Source organism: Ursus maritimus, unplaced genomic scaffold (genome assembly GCF_017311325.1).
Source record: "Ursus maritimus isolate PB19 unplaced genomic scaffold, ASM1731132v1 scaffold_8, whole genome shotgun sequence".
NCBI lineage: Eukaryota > Metazoa > Chordata > Mammalia > Carnivora > Ursidae > Ursus > Ursus maritimus.
Window position 1 is genome coordinate 3,525,534 of NW_024426996.1, and position 14,043 is coordinate 3,539,576.

General features: G+C 38.9%; 1 protein-coding gene and 1 long non-coding RNA gene across 2 annotated transcripts in view; one reads left to right on the forward strand and one right to left on the reverse strand.

The window, feature by feature from the left end:
* Window positions 1-590: 590 nt before the first annotated feature.
* On the reverse strand, window positions 591-7,731 carry LOC103677919. The gene is made up of 3 exons (XR_572563.2): window positions 7,270-7,731; window positions 4,469-4,512; window positions 591-953 (listed from the first exon to the last, which is right to left on the reverse strand). It is a non-coding gene; the product is annotated as an uncharacterized LOC103677919 (long non-coding RNA).
* Window positions 7,732-7,854: 123 nt separating this feature from the next.
* EIF4E (eukaryotic translation initiation factor 4E) overlaps window positions 7,855-14,043 on the forward strand; it is a 41,236-nt gene continuing 35,047 nt past the window's right edge. Inside the window, exon 1 of the mRNA XM_008707188.2 lies at window positions 7,855-7,979. Coding sequence (XP_008705410.1) covers window positions 7,962-7,979 — 18 coding nt within the window. The 5' untranslated portion in view covers window positions 7,855-7,961. The remainder of the gene's footprint in view (window positions 7,980-14,043) is intronic.

Here is a 14,043-nt window from a genome sequence, read left to right on the forward strand (position 1 = left end):
GAAAGTGGAAATAACCTGAATATATAACTGTGGGGAATTGGATAAGAGAATTGTAATATACCTAATCAGTGGAATATTCTGAAGCTACTAATGTTACCAGTGTAACAACGTAACTGGGGGGACACGATAGTACTTATGTAGTATTTCTGCCAAAAATACACACTCCAACAATGTTGTATCAACATAACAAGATCACAATAACCCTATTAGCACCGAATGTCAAACAGTGGTAAGGAAACAATTGGGTAAACCAAAAGTAAGGGATATTCTTCAAAACAACTGTTCTTTATTCCTCAGAGTGTCAATATTTCAAAAAAACAAAGAAAAACTGGAAATTGTTCCATATTAAAGGAAACTGAAGGGACCTGACAACCAATGCAATGCATGATCCCGGACTGGAAAAAAAAAATTCTATGAAAGTAATTATTGGAATTGGCAAAATTCAAATGTTGATTATATGTTTTCGATAAAAGTATTGAATTAACATAACATTTCCTGATTTCATTAATTGTACGGCTCTATAGGAAAATGTCTATATTTAGGAATATGCTGAACTATTTAGAGGTCATTATGTCTGCAACTTGCTCTTGAATGACTTAGAAATAATGAGAGAGAGATTGAGAGACGAGGCAACATTTTAATGATTGGTGAATTTAGAAACATTTTTGAGAGTTTACTGTTAAAACGATTCTGTAAGTTTGATTATTTTTTAAAATATGTTTAAAAATATTATCCAGTTTGTAACCGATGTTCAATATGCAATATTTGCAATAAAATACCATGAAAAAAATGCCAACTTCGAAATTGCATGTGCCCTACAATTGTAAAAGCATAAAATGTTGGCATGTTGGATATACTGGGGCGCCTGGGTGACTCAGTCGGTTGAGCATCCAACTCTAGGTTTTGGCTCAGGTTGTGATCTCAGGGTCGTGGATCCCAGGGATCCTTTTCAGCTTAAAAAACAAACAAACAAACAAACAGCTTTATTGTGGTATAGTTGACATAGAATGTAACATTGCTTTTTAGGACAAAAAATAAACAAAAGTAAGAAGCCTAAATACTTAAAATACTCAAAAGACTAGAAATACTCAAATATTTTCAGTCAAGTACCGTTGATTGCTCTGCCTTTCAAATATTACATTTATCCAATTTTTTGTAATTAACAAAACATAATATTGTCCCCTTCGCTTTTCAATTTTAACAACAGCTGCTGCTATTTTCCTATAGATTGCCAAAAGTCTCTTTCAGAATGTAAAAATTAAGCTCTAATAAAATGATAAGATTGTGTTTACTCCCCTCGCCATCTTACTTTATTGTAAGATGAAATAGTTACCACATTTAACTTTCATCTGAATTAATTCTCTCAACTTAGCAGGGGTGGTTGGGAGGAAGCATATAGGAATATAAGGAAGAACTTTTAAACAAAGTGGGATTATTTTTTTGAGGTGCCATTTCCATAAATTGCCTGGCAATTAAACTAACAGTTTCAGAAGTCTGCTGAAAATGCTCTTTTGTCATTTCCCAGAAGTCAGGTTTTACAAGTGAAATATATCCAGTCTGCTAATACCCATATCTGGATCAAACCCTTCCCCCATCTTAAAACCTGATAACCTCAGGTACTGATATGATAAAGTATAGACCCTTGTTTCCTGATTTCCATTTCAGAGCTCTGATGCTCTTGGTTAACTCGTACTAAATGCATCTGTAGAGCTGGCAAAAGTTCTCCCCAGATAGCGTGAATTTAATAGTGATTTCTCATTTTTTTCAAGATACAAGTGGCTCTCTTTGAGTATAAACAACATTTTATGATTTATATTAATAAAACGATAATCATGGTTTTCCACTAGCTACTTGAAACACATAGGATCATATTGGAATGTACTAAAAAGTACATCTCATGTTTGTAAGCAACTTCCTGAATGAGGGTTGGTATCTCTCAAACTCTGAAATTAAAGAGTTTAGACGCAGGTAAGTCAAAAGTTCCTAATTCACAGGTCTCTAAAGATGCAGTTGGAATAGAAAGGCATGTGGCAAGTCCTAAAGAAGGCTGATTAGCCATCCAGACAATTCCTACAGATTGACATTTCTTCAGAGAATCATTACAATCTGAGGACACAGAGAAAATCCAATCTGCAGGGGTAGCTGTTTTCCAAGCTCAGAGACCATAATTATGAAAAACTAAATAACTTAGTACTTTAAAAAAAAAGGGGGGGGAGACTCTGGGGTGCCTGACTGGCTCAGTTGCTAGAATATGTTATTCTTGCTCTCAGGGTCATGAGTTCAAGCCCCATGTTGGATATAGAGCTTACTTAAAAAAAAACTTTTTTGAAAATGGACTCAGCAATGTAACTATTATGGATCTGTATATTACTGTTTCCATATCAGCCCGACATTTGTACAAATCAATATGGGAAGATACGTTTACCATATGATTGTGAACCTGGAATCAAAGCAAGGTAAATCAGCTGTATGGTTGGTGTCCTCAAGAAACCATCTCCAATGAGGAACAGTGCTAGTGACGGATCACCAAATATTGTCATTCTAGATTTCTCTTTTATAGATAGCAAGCAGGCCATCTGCCACCCATTAATACATTTCTGTCTTTAGACAAATTCAATGCAGGCATACTCACATATGTGGCAATGAAAATTCAGTCATGCCTCCCTGGGAGTTCACTTAAATCTCTGAATTTTGGGTGTTTACAATTTTGCAGATTATTTCTAAATACTATTGACCTCCTCGCATATGTTTACGTTTTTCTTAATTTCAGTTTTAAAAGGTAAATTAAGATAAATCACTTTGGGAGCTATCTTATTGTTGCCCAACATACTACGTATATGAATTTTTCACGTACTCTTTACAGATTATTTCTTTCTCATTATTTCAGACAATGATCTCACATACTAGGTGGTCCAGTCACAATCCAGTCAATATTATGTAGTGTTAAGAGCCCTGAAAACCAGACTGTGTTTTAGGGAAAGTTATTTAACTTCAGTTTCCTTATCTATCTCAGAATGTTATTTTAAAGATTAAATGAGGTTATTACCATGGCAAGTAAACTGCATAACATCGTGCTTGACATATAATAATTTTTCTATTACTTACATTATTGGTTTTCAGTCTAGAAATTTTACGTGGTTTTTAAAATTATATTTGAATTTTCCCAAATATTTGTTTACAAATCATCAAGAAGCTAATATTTTAATAGTGGAGACAACCTACAATTAATTAAACAATGTTTAATATACTCTTGGGTGTAGAGCTAGGGTAATGAAATGGTCTGAAGAAAAATAAAGTAAGGAGATAAAGAGTAATGAGCATGCTAACGTAGGTAGGGTGGTCAAGGAAGTCTTCCCTGAGGAGGTGGCATTAGAACAGAGACCTGGGTGAAACAAGGGAAGGAACTATGTGACTCTCTCATTCATTAGATGAATGAGTGCTTGTTAGGGTGTTTGTTAGCTGCATCCTTTTGGTTCTTAGTCACACTTCTTTATATGGGTACTGAACTATTTATATTTCTATGACTTAGGATGCCAAGCAGATTTTACAGTCCAGGAAGGAAGTGCCTGGGCTTTCCATGTGCTTTAAATATCTGCCAGTGATCACACATTTCCCATTACTGACTTAGTACTTCTTGAATGGTTTGTCAGTTCTGTAAATGTACTCAGTATTAGAAGTCCTTTGAAAAGGAACAGGCATTTGGAAGAACCTATCAGAGGAAAGTCGCTGTGGTATGGAGGAAAGAATCTTGAGTCAAGAGAACTGAGTTTGAATTCCAGCTCACCATTGGCTGTGTGGATTTGCTTATGTCCCCTAACTTTAACACATTTGTTCTTTATCTGTAAAATGGGGATGCTAATGCTTAATTCACATAATTGTTGTACAGGTCAAACAAAGTAACTGATATGAAAAATATTTGGTATGTTATAGGAAATTGATTGATAAATGTTACTTGAGTTTGAAAGCCTAGAGTATCCTTAAAGATAATGGGCTGGGGTTGATTCTCTGCATAAAAGAATACTTAAGCATATTAGACTAAACTAAAAAGTAGAAATAAGAAATTTATGTTACTACGATATCACATCATGATAATGATAGTTAACATTGAGTGCTCACTATGTTCTAAGAACTATTCTAAGAACCTTAAATGGATTAAATCATTTATTTCTCACACTAACCATACAAGTACTATTATTCTCTCTAACTCATGACAAAAATGAGGCACAAAGATGGGGCTCCTGGCTGGCTCAGTCAGCAGAGCATGCAACTCTTAATCTCAGGGTTGTGAGTTCAAGCCCCATGTTGGGTGTGGAGTCTACTTAAAAAAAAAAATTAAAAACGAGGCACAAAGAGATGAAAAATCTGCATGCAGTCAAATAGTAAGTGGTAGGATTGGGATTACAAACTGATAATTTGACACCACAGCTTGTTCTTAAACTATGCAATTGTAATTTAAAAGATTACTTACCCTGTCTGAAGCCACCACCTTAGATCTTTCTTTAAGGAACATCACTGTAGAAAGTGACAGTAACAAAAAAATAGAGCTTAAAATATGACCAAGTTTAGAAAGAGAGTGAATAAGGTTTTGAAAAAACCCAACCTCAATCTTAGAGGTTGCTTTAGATTACATCTAAAGTTAATAGCCAACACGGTAATATTAAGGATCATTTACTTTTTTTTTTAAAGATTTTATTTATTTATTTATTTATTTATTTATTTATTTAAGAGAGAGAGAGCAAGAGCAGGGGAGGGGCAGAGGGAGAAGCAGACATCCCGCTGAGCAGTGAGCCTAATGTGGGACTTGATCCCAGGACCCTGACATCATGACTTGAGCCTAAGGCAGACACTTAACCGACTGAGCCACCCAGGCATCCCAAGGATCATTTACTTTATTATGCAATTTCATATCTTCCATCTGAAGATCTACTCATTTTAAGAAAAATGGTTGCTTAATACTGGTCAGAGACTAAAAAGACTAAGAAAGGCATTTAATAAGAACAGATTGTCTAAAATTCCAAGGTCTTAAAAAAAAAATCCCAGAGGTTGTAGCAATAATATTTTTGAGCGACTGATTGTAACAGATGTGATCAGTTTGAACCATAGTTAAACAATGCCCAGCAAAACAATGACTTTGATTATCTAGAAAACCTAAATAAAATTCCAATGACAAAGAGGTAAATAAATGATAAGAACTGATGTATTCTATCAAATTATTTAAAATCTTTTACCATGAGTTAAATCTATAAAGGCTAGGAATATAACAGCTTGAGGAATATTTAGTAGGGAAAAGATCATGACTATTTATACATGCTAAATGATAACCAGTCATCCCAGGCTTACAAGTAACGGTTACCATGATACTACGCTGGGCCATTAGTTATGTATTAACTAACTTGATGAAGTAGGATAGTTTTCAATACCATATCCCATTTCATCGATCTCTTTATTGCCCTTCCTTTCCTTAAGTATAAGCATGAATATGTTAGTAACAAATGTAATTGTATATTAATAGAAAAATAAAGTGAAACATTTCTACTCTGCATAATTCAGACTGACAAAAACAATACCACCACATAAACACATAGATAAAATCTAATCACTAAATCTTTGACATGGTAGAATCTAATGGTGATATTAGGCAAAGACACATGAATGTGCCATAAAACACATGCAACAAAGTGTATACAAAATGGAGATAAATTAAGCTACAAAGAATAGGAGCAGATGTAAATATTACAGAAGTACTGGAATGACTAACAAAAGTGGGGGATTTTTTTTTTTTTTTTTTTTAAGATTTTATTTATGTGACAGACAGCCAGCCCGAGAGGGAACACAGCAGGGGAGTGGGAGAAGAAGAAGCAGGCTCTCAGCAGAGGAGCCCAATGTGGGACTCGATCCTGGAACTCCGAGATCACGCCCTGAGCCGAAGGCAGACGCTTAACGACTGCGCTACCCAGGCGCCCCCAAAGGGAGGAGTTTTTTAATCGAGAAAAGTTAATAAAATGGAAGCTATAATTAAAAAAAGGTATTAAGGCCATCACTGGCTTTCAGTCTCATATGGGGGCTGAATTTCCTCAATTCTTTGCTACTATATAGCAGCACTGTGAAAGCTATCTCCTCAAAGAAGATAACCAGATACTACAGAAGATATCCCTGAGATCGACTGTAATTACTTTGGATAGTTTAAGTAACAGTAGATAGTCTCTGTAAGTAGAAATCCATTTCTTTATTTATTCAGAATTCCATCAACTTTAAGCCTACTAGAGCTAACTGGAAAAAAGCTTTCATTATTCACCTCTGACGTCCAGGGAAACCAAGACATATGAAAAGGCAATGGTTTTGTATATACAGCCTCAATTATGTGTTAGTCAACTCAAGCAACCATTATGTACTCAATAATAGGTATGACACAGCTCTGGACATCAGCAACACCATAGGCAGGGCAGGCACAGGCAGCCTGCTTATACTGATGTTTCTAGGGTTAACATTCTTAAGTATGGAAAATAGTAAAGATATGTCTTTCTCATTAGAACTTCATAGTAGTGGTCTGTTAGATTTACCTCCATTTGTTTTATTAGCAACCAGAGTGTGCAGAACACCACGGTCTTAAGAAATGACAAAAGAGTATCTTAGAGGAAAAGGAAATGGTAGGATGCCAGTGTGGGGATAAATTTCTGCCACTGATTGTTGTGAATATAACAATATATTCCTGAACATAAAGCCTCTATTGAAGGTAACTACTGTAATAAAGAAAAAAGTCGTCTTGACTTTAAATTTTAAATTCCTTTGTGTACATGATTAAAACACTTTAAAAAAACATTAGAGGAAGCAGTTTATCCTTAGGGAGGCACGAGGTTGCCTTATTATTAAGCACTTACAGAGTCCGATGCATTTTCAAAGCTGGTTACAATCATTACCACAGCACACCCTTGTGAGGTAAGTGTATTATCATCTGTGGTTCATAAATGAAAAAGCTGCGGCACTGAATGATTAAGTCACTCGCCCAAGGAGAATGAGTCAACGTCAAGAGTCATCGTTGACCGACCTAACTTCTGACGATCAGTCCAGGGCTTAGTCAGCGGGGCCCGGAGTGGCTTCCCTGGCTGGCACCTGGACTTAGCCTATTTCCGTTCTCGTTAAGTACAGTAGTGGAACCGAGAGGACAGAACTCTCAAATAATTTTTACTTCTACTCAAGATTTAGCCCTGAGGTCTTAATCTCAGGATTCGGGACAGGAAAAGCTGTCGGGTGTACTCCCCCTCCCCCAACCTGTGGCAAGTGGGTACTGCGGGCGGTTCCGCCACCCCCTTTCGCAGTGATGGCAATGAGTGACCACCAGCGTTAGCAGAGCAGAGCCGCGGGACGAGGGAGGGTTGATTGCTTTAAACGACGACTCTCCATCGCCGCCTCTTTCTGAAAGCAAGAGAAAATGGTGGGAAGTCAAACAAAATTTAAATAAACAGACAACTTGTCCTAGGACCTCAACTAAGCAAATGAAGCCTCATTGTGCGTGCTGAGCCTACAGTTCCCAACTTTCCCGGGAAGATGGGAGGACAGGGCAACAAAGGGCGCAGCAGGCATGCCTGGCAGTAAACGCGACAGCAGCTATCCAGGCGGAAGAGCACAGGACTGAAAACCACCCTCCGCCACGCTAGGGTCCGCCGCCGAGAACCGCGCACCCTATCCACCAACCACGCGACCAGTCCTTTTTTTTTTTTTTTAAACTTCTTTGCCCTTAAAAAAAGAGGGAGAGAGAGAGAGAAAGAGAGAGAGTGTGAGCGAGAGAGACTCCACTTCCCAGAAGCCTCTTGTCATCCACGCAGCCGCAGTCTTGCGCAGGCGCCGCCGGGCCAAACGGACACGTCCGTCACGTGGACAGTAGCCGGCCAATCCGGTTTGAATCTCATTTTTTTCCTCTCACCCCCCCTTCAGGAGCGGTTGTGCGATCAGATCGATCTAAGATGGCGACTGTGGAACCGGTGAGTATTGCCTTTGGCCCCCACCCCCACCGGTCCCCGCGCTCCGTCTCCCTTCGGACTGGGGGACCCCGCGGGACGGCGTTCCCGGCGCGCACGCTACCCCCTGCCGCCCCCTCCCCCTCTTCTTGGGCCTGACCTCTCCGTGGGCAACTGGGGGCGCCCCGGAGACTGGCCGCGGCGGCGTGTAGCGCACACGTTCTGGTGGGGGCCTGAGAGCTGGGGGAGAGGGGTGGGGGAGGGGCAGCACGGCGCCTCCTGCCTATTCCCGAGGTGGTCTGCTAGGGTGGAGGGTGATCGGAGCTCTGGGCTAGGTGTGTGGGGTTTGTGTCTTCGGGATAGAAGGGCGCAGGACTGGCTCCGAACGGGCGCCGGGATCCGCAGGGAGGGTGGGCGGCGAGCCGGCCTGGAATGAGATGGAGGAGGGAGCCCCAGGGTAGCCTTTCCGTCCCTCCTTCTCTCCCGAGCTCCAGCCTGGGGGGTTCGTGTGCGAGGCACGCGCGGGTCTTCTTTAGACCGGTGGGCCAGGGAACCGGTGGGCGCGCGTTGCCGGAGGGTGGGTTGGGCGGGAGTGGTGCCGCGGCACGCGCGGAGAAGCTTCGACCTCGCCGAGGGGAGCCGAGAGGGGCAAGCGCATGTTACTCCAGCGCGCCCGAGAGTTGCTGGGGTTGGCGGCAGGGGAGGCGAGAAAGGTTTGGGGTGGGGAGGAGAACCTCGTGTTGCGCGGTAGAGCTCTCAGAGTAGGATGAAGGGTGGTGGTGGTGAGAAAGGGGGATCACATTGTCCTCTCCCCTCCATGCTTGATACTGGGCTGTCATGGAGGAGGGAAGGGGGAGGAGCGAGGCCTACTGATCGCTGCTGCTGGTCTGGTTGCCGGCCGGACCTGCTGCATTTCACACGCGCCTGTCTTCCATTCATTCATCCTTTTCCGCGCAGTGCGCACGTCTCGAGAGAATGCGGATGGGTCTTGATCCATCTGTTCTTCCGAGCCTTTATCGTCTGAAAGATTTCTAAGACATTGTTTATTGGAAGTAGGGACTTAACTTTTAAAATTAGTTTTTATTTATTTTTTCTTTACCCGTTCTGCCGTTTTCCTTTCAGTTTAGGCACCATCTTAAACTTGGTTGAAGCAAGCCGATCCCAGAACAGTAATTTGGTAGTTACCGCCCAAAGGAGAGGATATCTTTGTCATAGTTTGGGTTTGCCGGCACTGGCTCACTGAAACTTACAGGCCTGTGTTGCTGTTTTAGGAATGTCACATCTAAGTGAAATTGTTTTAGAGGCATAATGGAGTATTTTAACAACTAGAGGACCTTTGACACTCGAACCAGTTCTAGACCTTGGTTGCCGGATATTTCTGTGTATTTTTAATGATAGTTTGTGCTTTTCATAATGACTTAACCAATTTGTTTTGACTTCTTAGAGACTCTGTTTTGACTTTTTAGACTTTTTGCTAGCTCAAAAATTAGTCATGGAAGGCTTATAGAATACAGAAAGATGTATTTTTCATTATATTGGTGTGAACTATCCTTACCTTGTTACCAGAATTTAAGGCACCTCTTCTCTTTGGTTACTTTTTATTGGTACCAGTTTTCATTTATGTTCTGCAAAACTGTCTCTTAATTTGCTGATACAGTTAACTGACTTTTGAACATTAATGTTACATAAATAAAAAGGTAAAGGATGACTATGAAAATACTCCCTTTTAACAAGTTCCCATGTCCACTTTTTACTGGGTCTGCTCTCCTACCTGCTTGTACCAGTATCATCAAAAAGCATTACAGCGGGTAATAGGGGCAAGGCTAAAACCTCTAAGCTGTGAAATAATTATGTATTTTGTGAAGTTTCAGTAACATTTAGGTCCTTTGGATTTTGCAAAGCTGTGCGGTTTTCTTTCAGCAGCACAGAACAGAACTACAAAGTGTTGAAGGACTGTTTTGAGTCCGTAAATATTTATAGCCTCTTGTTTAGGAGGTTATACCAAATGTTCTTTAGGATACAAAGTTATACAAAATGTGATTCTATACTTTGTTCAGTGTAAACTCTTAAGGAGCTTAATTCCCAGTGATGTGGTGGGTGATACGGTGTAGTATTCATTCTAGTGCTGACCCAGGGAAACTTGGATACTGGATTTAAATCTGGAGAGTAGGGAACCTAAAAACCTAAAGTGTGTGAAAGTGGAAGGCCAGTAGTAGTTTGAGGATGTATGTAAAATACATTGACGTGTTCATTTTTAGTGAGAATGGCAATTTTTTTGCATTTTTAATGCACCCTTTTCATAGGTTAGTCTTTTAGAATTCTTTGACGATTTTAAATACTGGGAGTTTTGTGTTAACAGCAGCTGATGAGTATTGATTGTGGTTGAGGTATTCCTGCTGAAGCCTATAGAAACCATATTTATATTTGTTCATTGCTATTTCAGCTACCTTGTGAGTTTCCTTATTGCTTTTCTGTTGGGCATAATCATAAGCACTTAAAGAGTCATGGGTTTTTCCTGCTTGTCCCACCTTTCATAGGTATTTGGGGAATTTTTATCTATGGAAATTATGTAAAACAGCAGTCATTTTCAGTTTGATATTTTATTTTTTTCAAGTGTGTGTAAGCCATCAGTTACATTAAAATGTAGCTTACAGATACTAAATTTGTTGAGAAACTTGATAGGGCAAATTAAAGGGAGCATTTTACATCTTTATAGGTAATATGGCAAAATTTTGAACATCGGGATAAACAGTGCTTTCCTGTTTTTCTCTTGGCATTTGAACTGTGTGGCTAGGTCAAAATTAGACTTTGTGGCTAGATCAAAATTAGACTTAATATTTATTAGTAGTGAAGATGGCAAGTCAGTTTCCCCAGGCCATCTTGCTTCCAGTGGCTTACGTTTCTTTGTAGCTTTATCTTCATTGTGCATTCTTCATTATTGGGCTGTTTTTTTACTTGTAGTTCTTTTTAAGGTAAGAGGTGTTTTGTTTGTTTGTTTTGTTTTTGTTTGGTTAAACTGAAGGTATACAGTTTACTTGTTTTTACATCGTATCTCTTGGATTTTTAAAACTACGTAATTGTGTAACTGGAATTGACTTGTCTAATCTAAAGTTTCCATTTTTACCCTTTAGAAACATGTTTTGTACTGCAAAGAGCTTATTAAAATAAGGCTTACGTATATATTGACAGACATGTTGTATATAATTCAATGTTTTTGGTTAATCAAAGACTGTTGATTGACAAGCAGACTTTGCAAATTAATATCATGTTTTTGCCTTAATGAAAGAACCCAGTACATGTATCAAAGTTCATTCATAAACCAAATAAATTTGGTTCTGGTGTTTTATATTTCAAATTTCACTTCATTTTATGCTTTGAATTAATATTATGCATAATTATTTGACTTAGAGAAATCCAATTTAGAAAGCAGTCCTAGTTTATACCCTGAAGTTGCAGAGAATACAGTGTTAAATGAATTAGGTAAGCTTAATCCAATTTGGACAGCAAATTCTAGGCAATATTTAAAATATGTTGTTTAATTTATATAGGGTTAAAAATGTAGTGGAGTACCTGGATGTAACAAGAAACTTGTGAAATGGTTATTCTAGCAATGGTAATTTCTACTTTTCCTTCTCTCTACTACTGGAAATTTCTTGGCCTTCTGGTACTGTGAGTTTTTCCATCTTTGTTATAGAGACTTTTTAGAGAAGTGGAAAAGAGCATGGGGTATATAATCTAATTTTAATATCTGTGTGACCTTGACTGAAATTTCTAAGTCTAGCTTTGAAAGTGGGAATAAGATGTCTTACAGTAATTTTGATTTTCAGATTCAGTATTCAGAGATAACAGTTTGTCAGTTATGAAGAGCTAGGTATACCAATAGCCCATAAATGTGTTGCATGCATTTGTATTCATGTATATGTATACTCACCTTTTCCTCTCTTTGCTAAGAAAGTCACATAGCTGCATTTTGATTATCAATCTTGTCATTGGCAAGAAATGGAAAGCTTTTGCTCTACAATCCTCAGATACTCTTCCAACTCCTATCCCTATTATAAAAATCACTAGTATTCCTTCAAAAGTTCCTGTCTGTGTCTGGAGAAAAAAGAAAGGATCACTTTTGACTTTCAGGTATCTGAGAATGTGGTCAGAAAAAAAGTTCTTCTTTCTTCCCAGTTGGAACTTTTGATACATTATTCCACAGAAACAGTAGGAAGCTGTAATTTAGTCACATTGTTCAGTAAATTTCTGTGGCATTAGGACAAATCTAACCAGCATTAAATTTCCAGGGATATGGATTTAGAGTTCTAAGCAACTGCCTTAAAAATGACCTTTGAGGGGTGCCTGTATGGCTTAGCCAATTAAACGTCTGCCTTTGGCTCAGGTCATAGTCCTGGGGTCCTGGGATCCAGCCCAGCTTGGGGCTCCTGCCTGCTCCTCATCTTCCCTCTGCCACCCCGTCCCCCAGTTGTGCTCTCTGGCTCTATATCTCTGTCAAATAAATAAAATCTTTTAAAAAAGTGACCTTTAAGCACAACCTATTTGTAACAGTGATTTTTAATATAGGCAGATCTTTACTTTTTAATAATTAACATATAGCACTTATGTGTGTTAGGCACACACTAAGTACTTTACATATATTAATTCATTTAATCCTACAGCAGCCCTATGAAAGTAGGTATTACTATCCTTAATTCAGACGAGGAAACCAAGGCACGAAGAGCTTAAGTAACTGTGTGACTAACTTGCTGAAGATCACACAGCTAATAAATGGTGGGGTGGAGTTCTAACTAAAGCAGCCAAATTCCAGAGTATGTGTTCTTAACCATGACACTGTCTTTCCAATAGCCATGTAATATGTTTTCCTTATGTGATTTGGGAAGATTAATTTGATAAACTGACTAGAGATTCTGCTGCAGCTCTAAAAGAAAATGTGTTTGATAACTGATAACCAAAGTACAGTAAGAAAATAGCACTGTGGTGTCTAAATTCAAGAACTAAACAAGTTGTTACACATAAGGTTATATTTTAGAAACTGGTCCAGAACATTTTGGATAGATTTCTGAAGATAGCAAATGGTCACTTCCCTTCTCCCCCTTCTCATTTGATTTTTGGACCTTGTCAAATCAAATGATTTGCCAGTTCAAATATTTTGCTAGTAAAAAAACAGTGCAGTAAGTTTTTAAAAATTTGTAATTATAGAATTTACTCATAATTACCTTTGTACTCTTAGTAATTTTGGTGAAAGGTCTAAGAGTTGAGTGGTTGTTTTGAAAAAGTTTCAGTATAATATTGCTAGTCTTTTTCTTTTTCTTTTTTTTTTTTAACAGATTTATTTATTTATTTTGGAGAGCAGGTGAGAAAGAGAGCCCCGCCTGTGTGTAAGTGCATGCGCGGGAGGGGTGGAGGGAGGGAGAGAGAATCTCCAGCCGATTCCCCACTAAGTGCAGTTCCAGATGGGGCTTGATGTCCTGAGATCATGACCTGAGCCTAAATCAGGAGTCAGTTGCTTAACCAACTGAGGCACCCAGGTGCCCCTAATGTTGCTAGTCTTAAAAGCTCAATTGTTTGAGGAAGATAGTAGTAAGACCGATTCCCTGAAACTCAAGGCTTTGCAGTAATTGTTAGAGCTAAAGTGTATATTTGCATGTTTTTAGCTATGTTTTAAACTTGTTACTGTAAAATGCTGTACAGAAATTATAATCTTTCTGTGCTTATAGTGACAGCCGGTAAGATTTTTATATTTATGTGAACCACTGTTAGTGTGTTTTTTTTAAGAGTTCATTTATTTAGAGAGAGCGCAAGCGGGGAGAGGTACTGAGGTAGAGGGAGAGAGAATCTCAAGCAGACTCTGTGCTAAGCATGGGGCCTCATGGGGGGTTGATCCCAGGACCCTGAGATCATGACCTGAGCCGAAATCAAGAGTCAGACACTTAATTGACTGAGCCACCCGGGCATCCAATGTTAGTGTTCTATGAAGAATTTTTATGGGGTTTTCTGTGGTTATCTTAGGGCAACAGTTTATGCAGCCACAGTCTGAACTTCCAAGTATTAACTAAGGAAAGAAAATTTAATATTTAATGGAAAG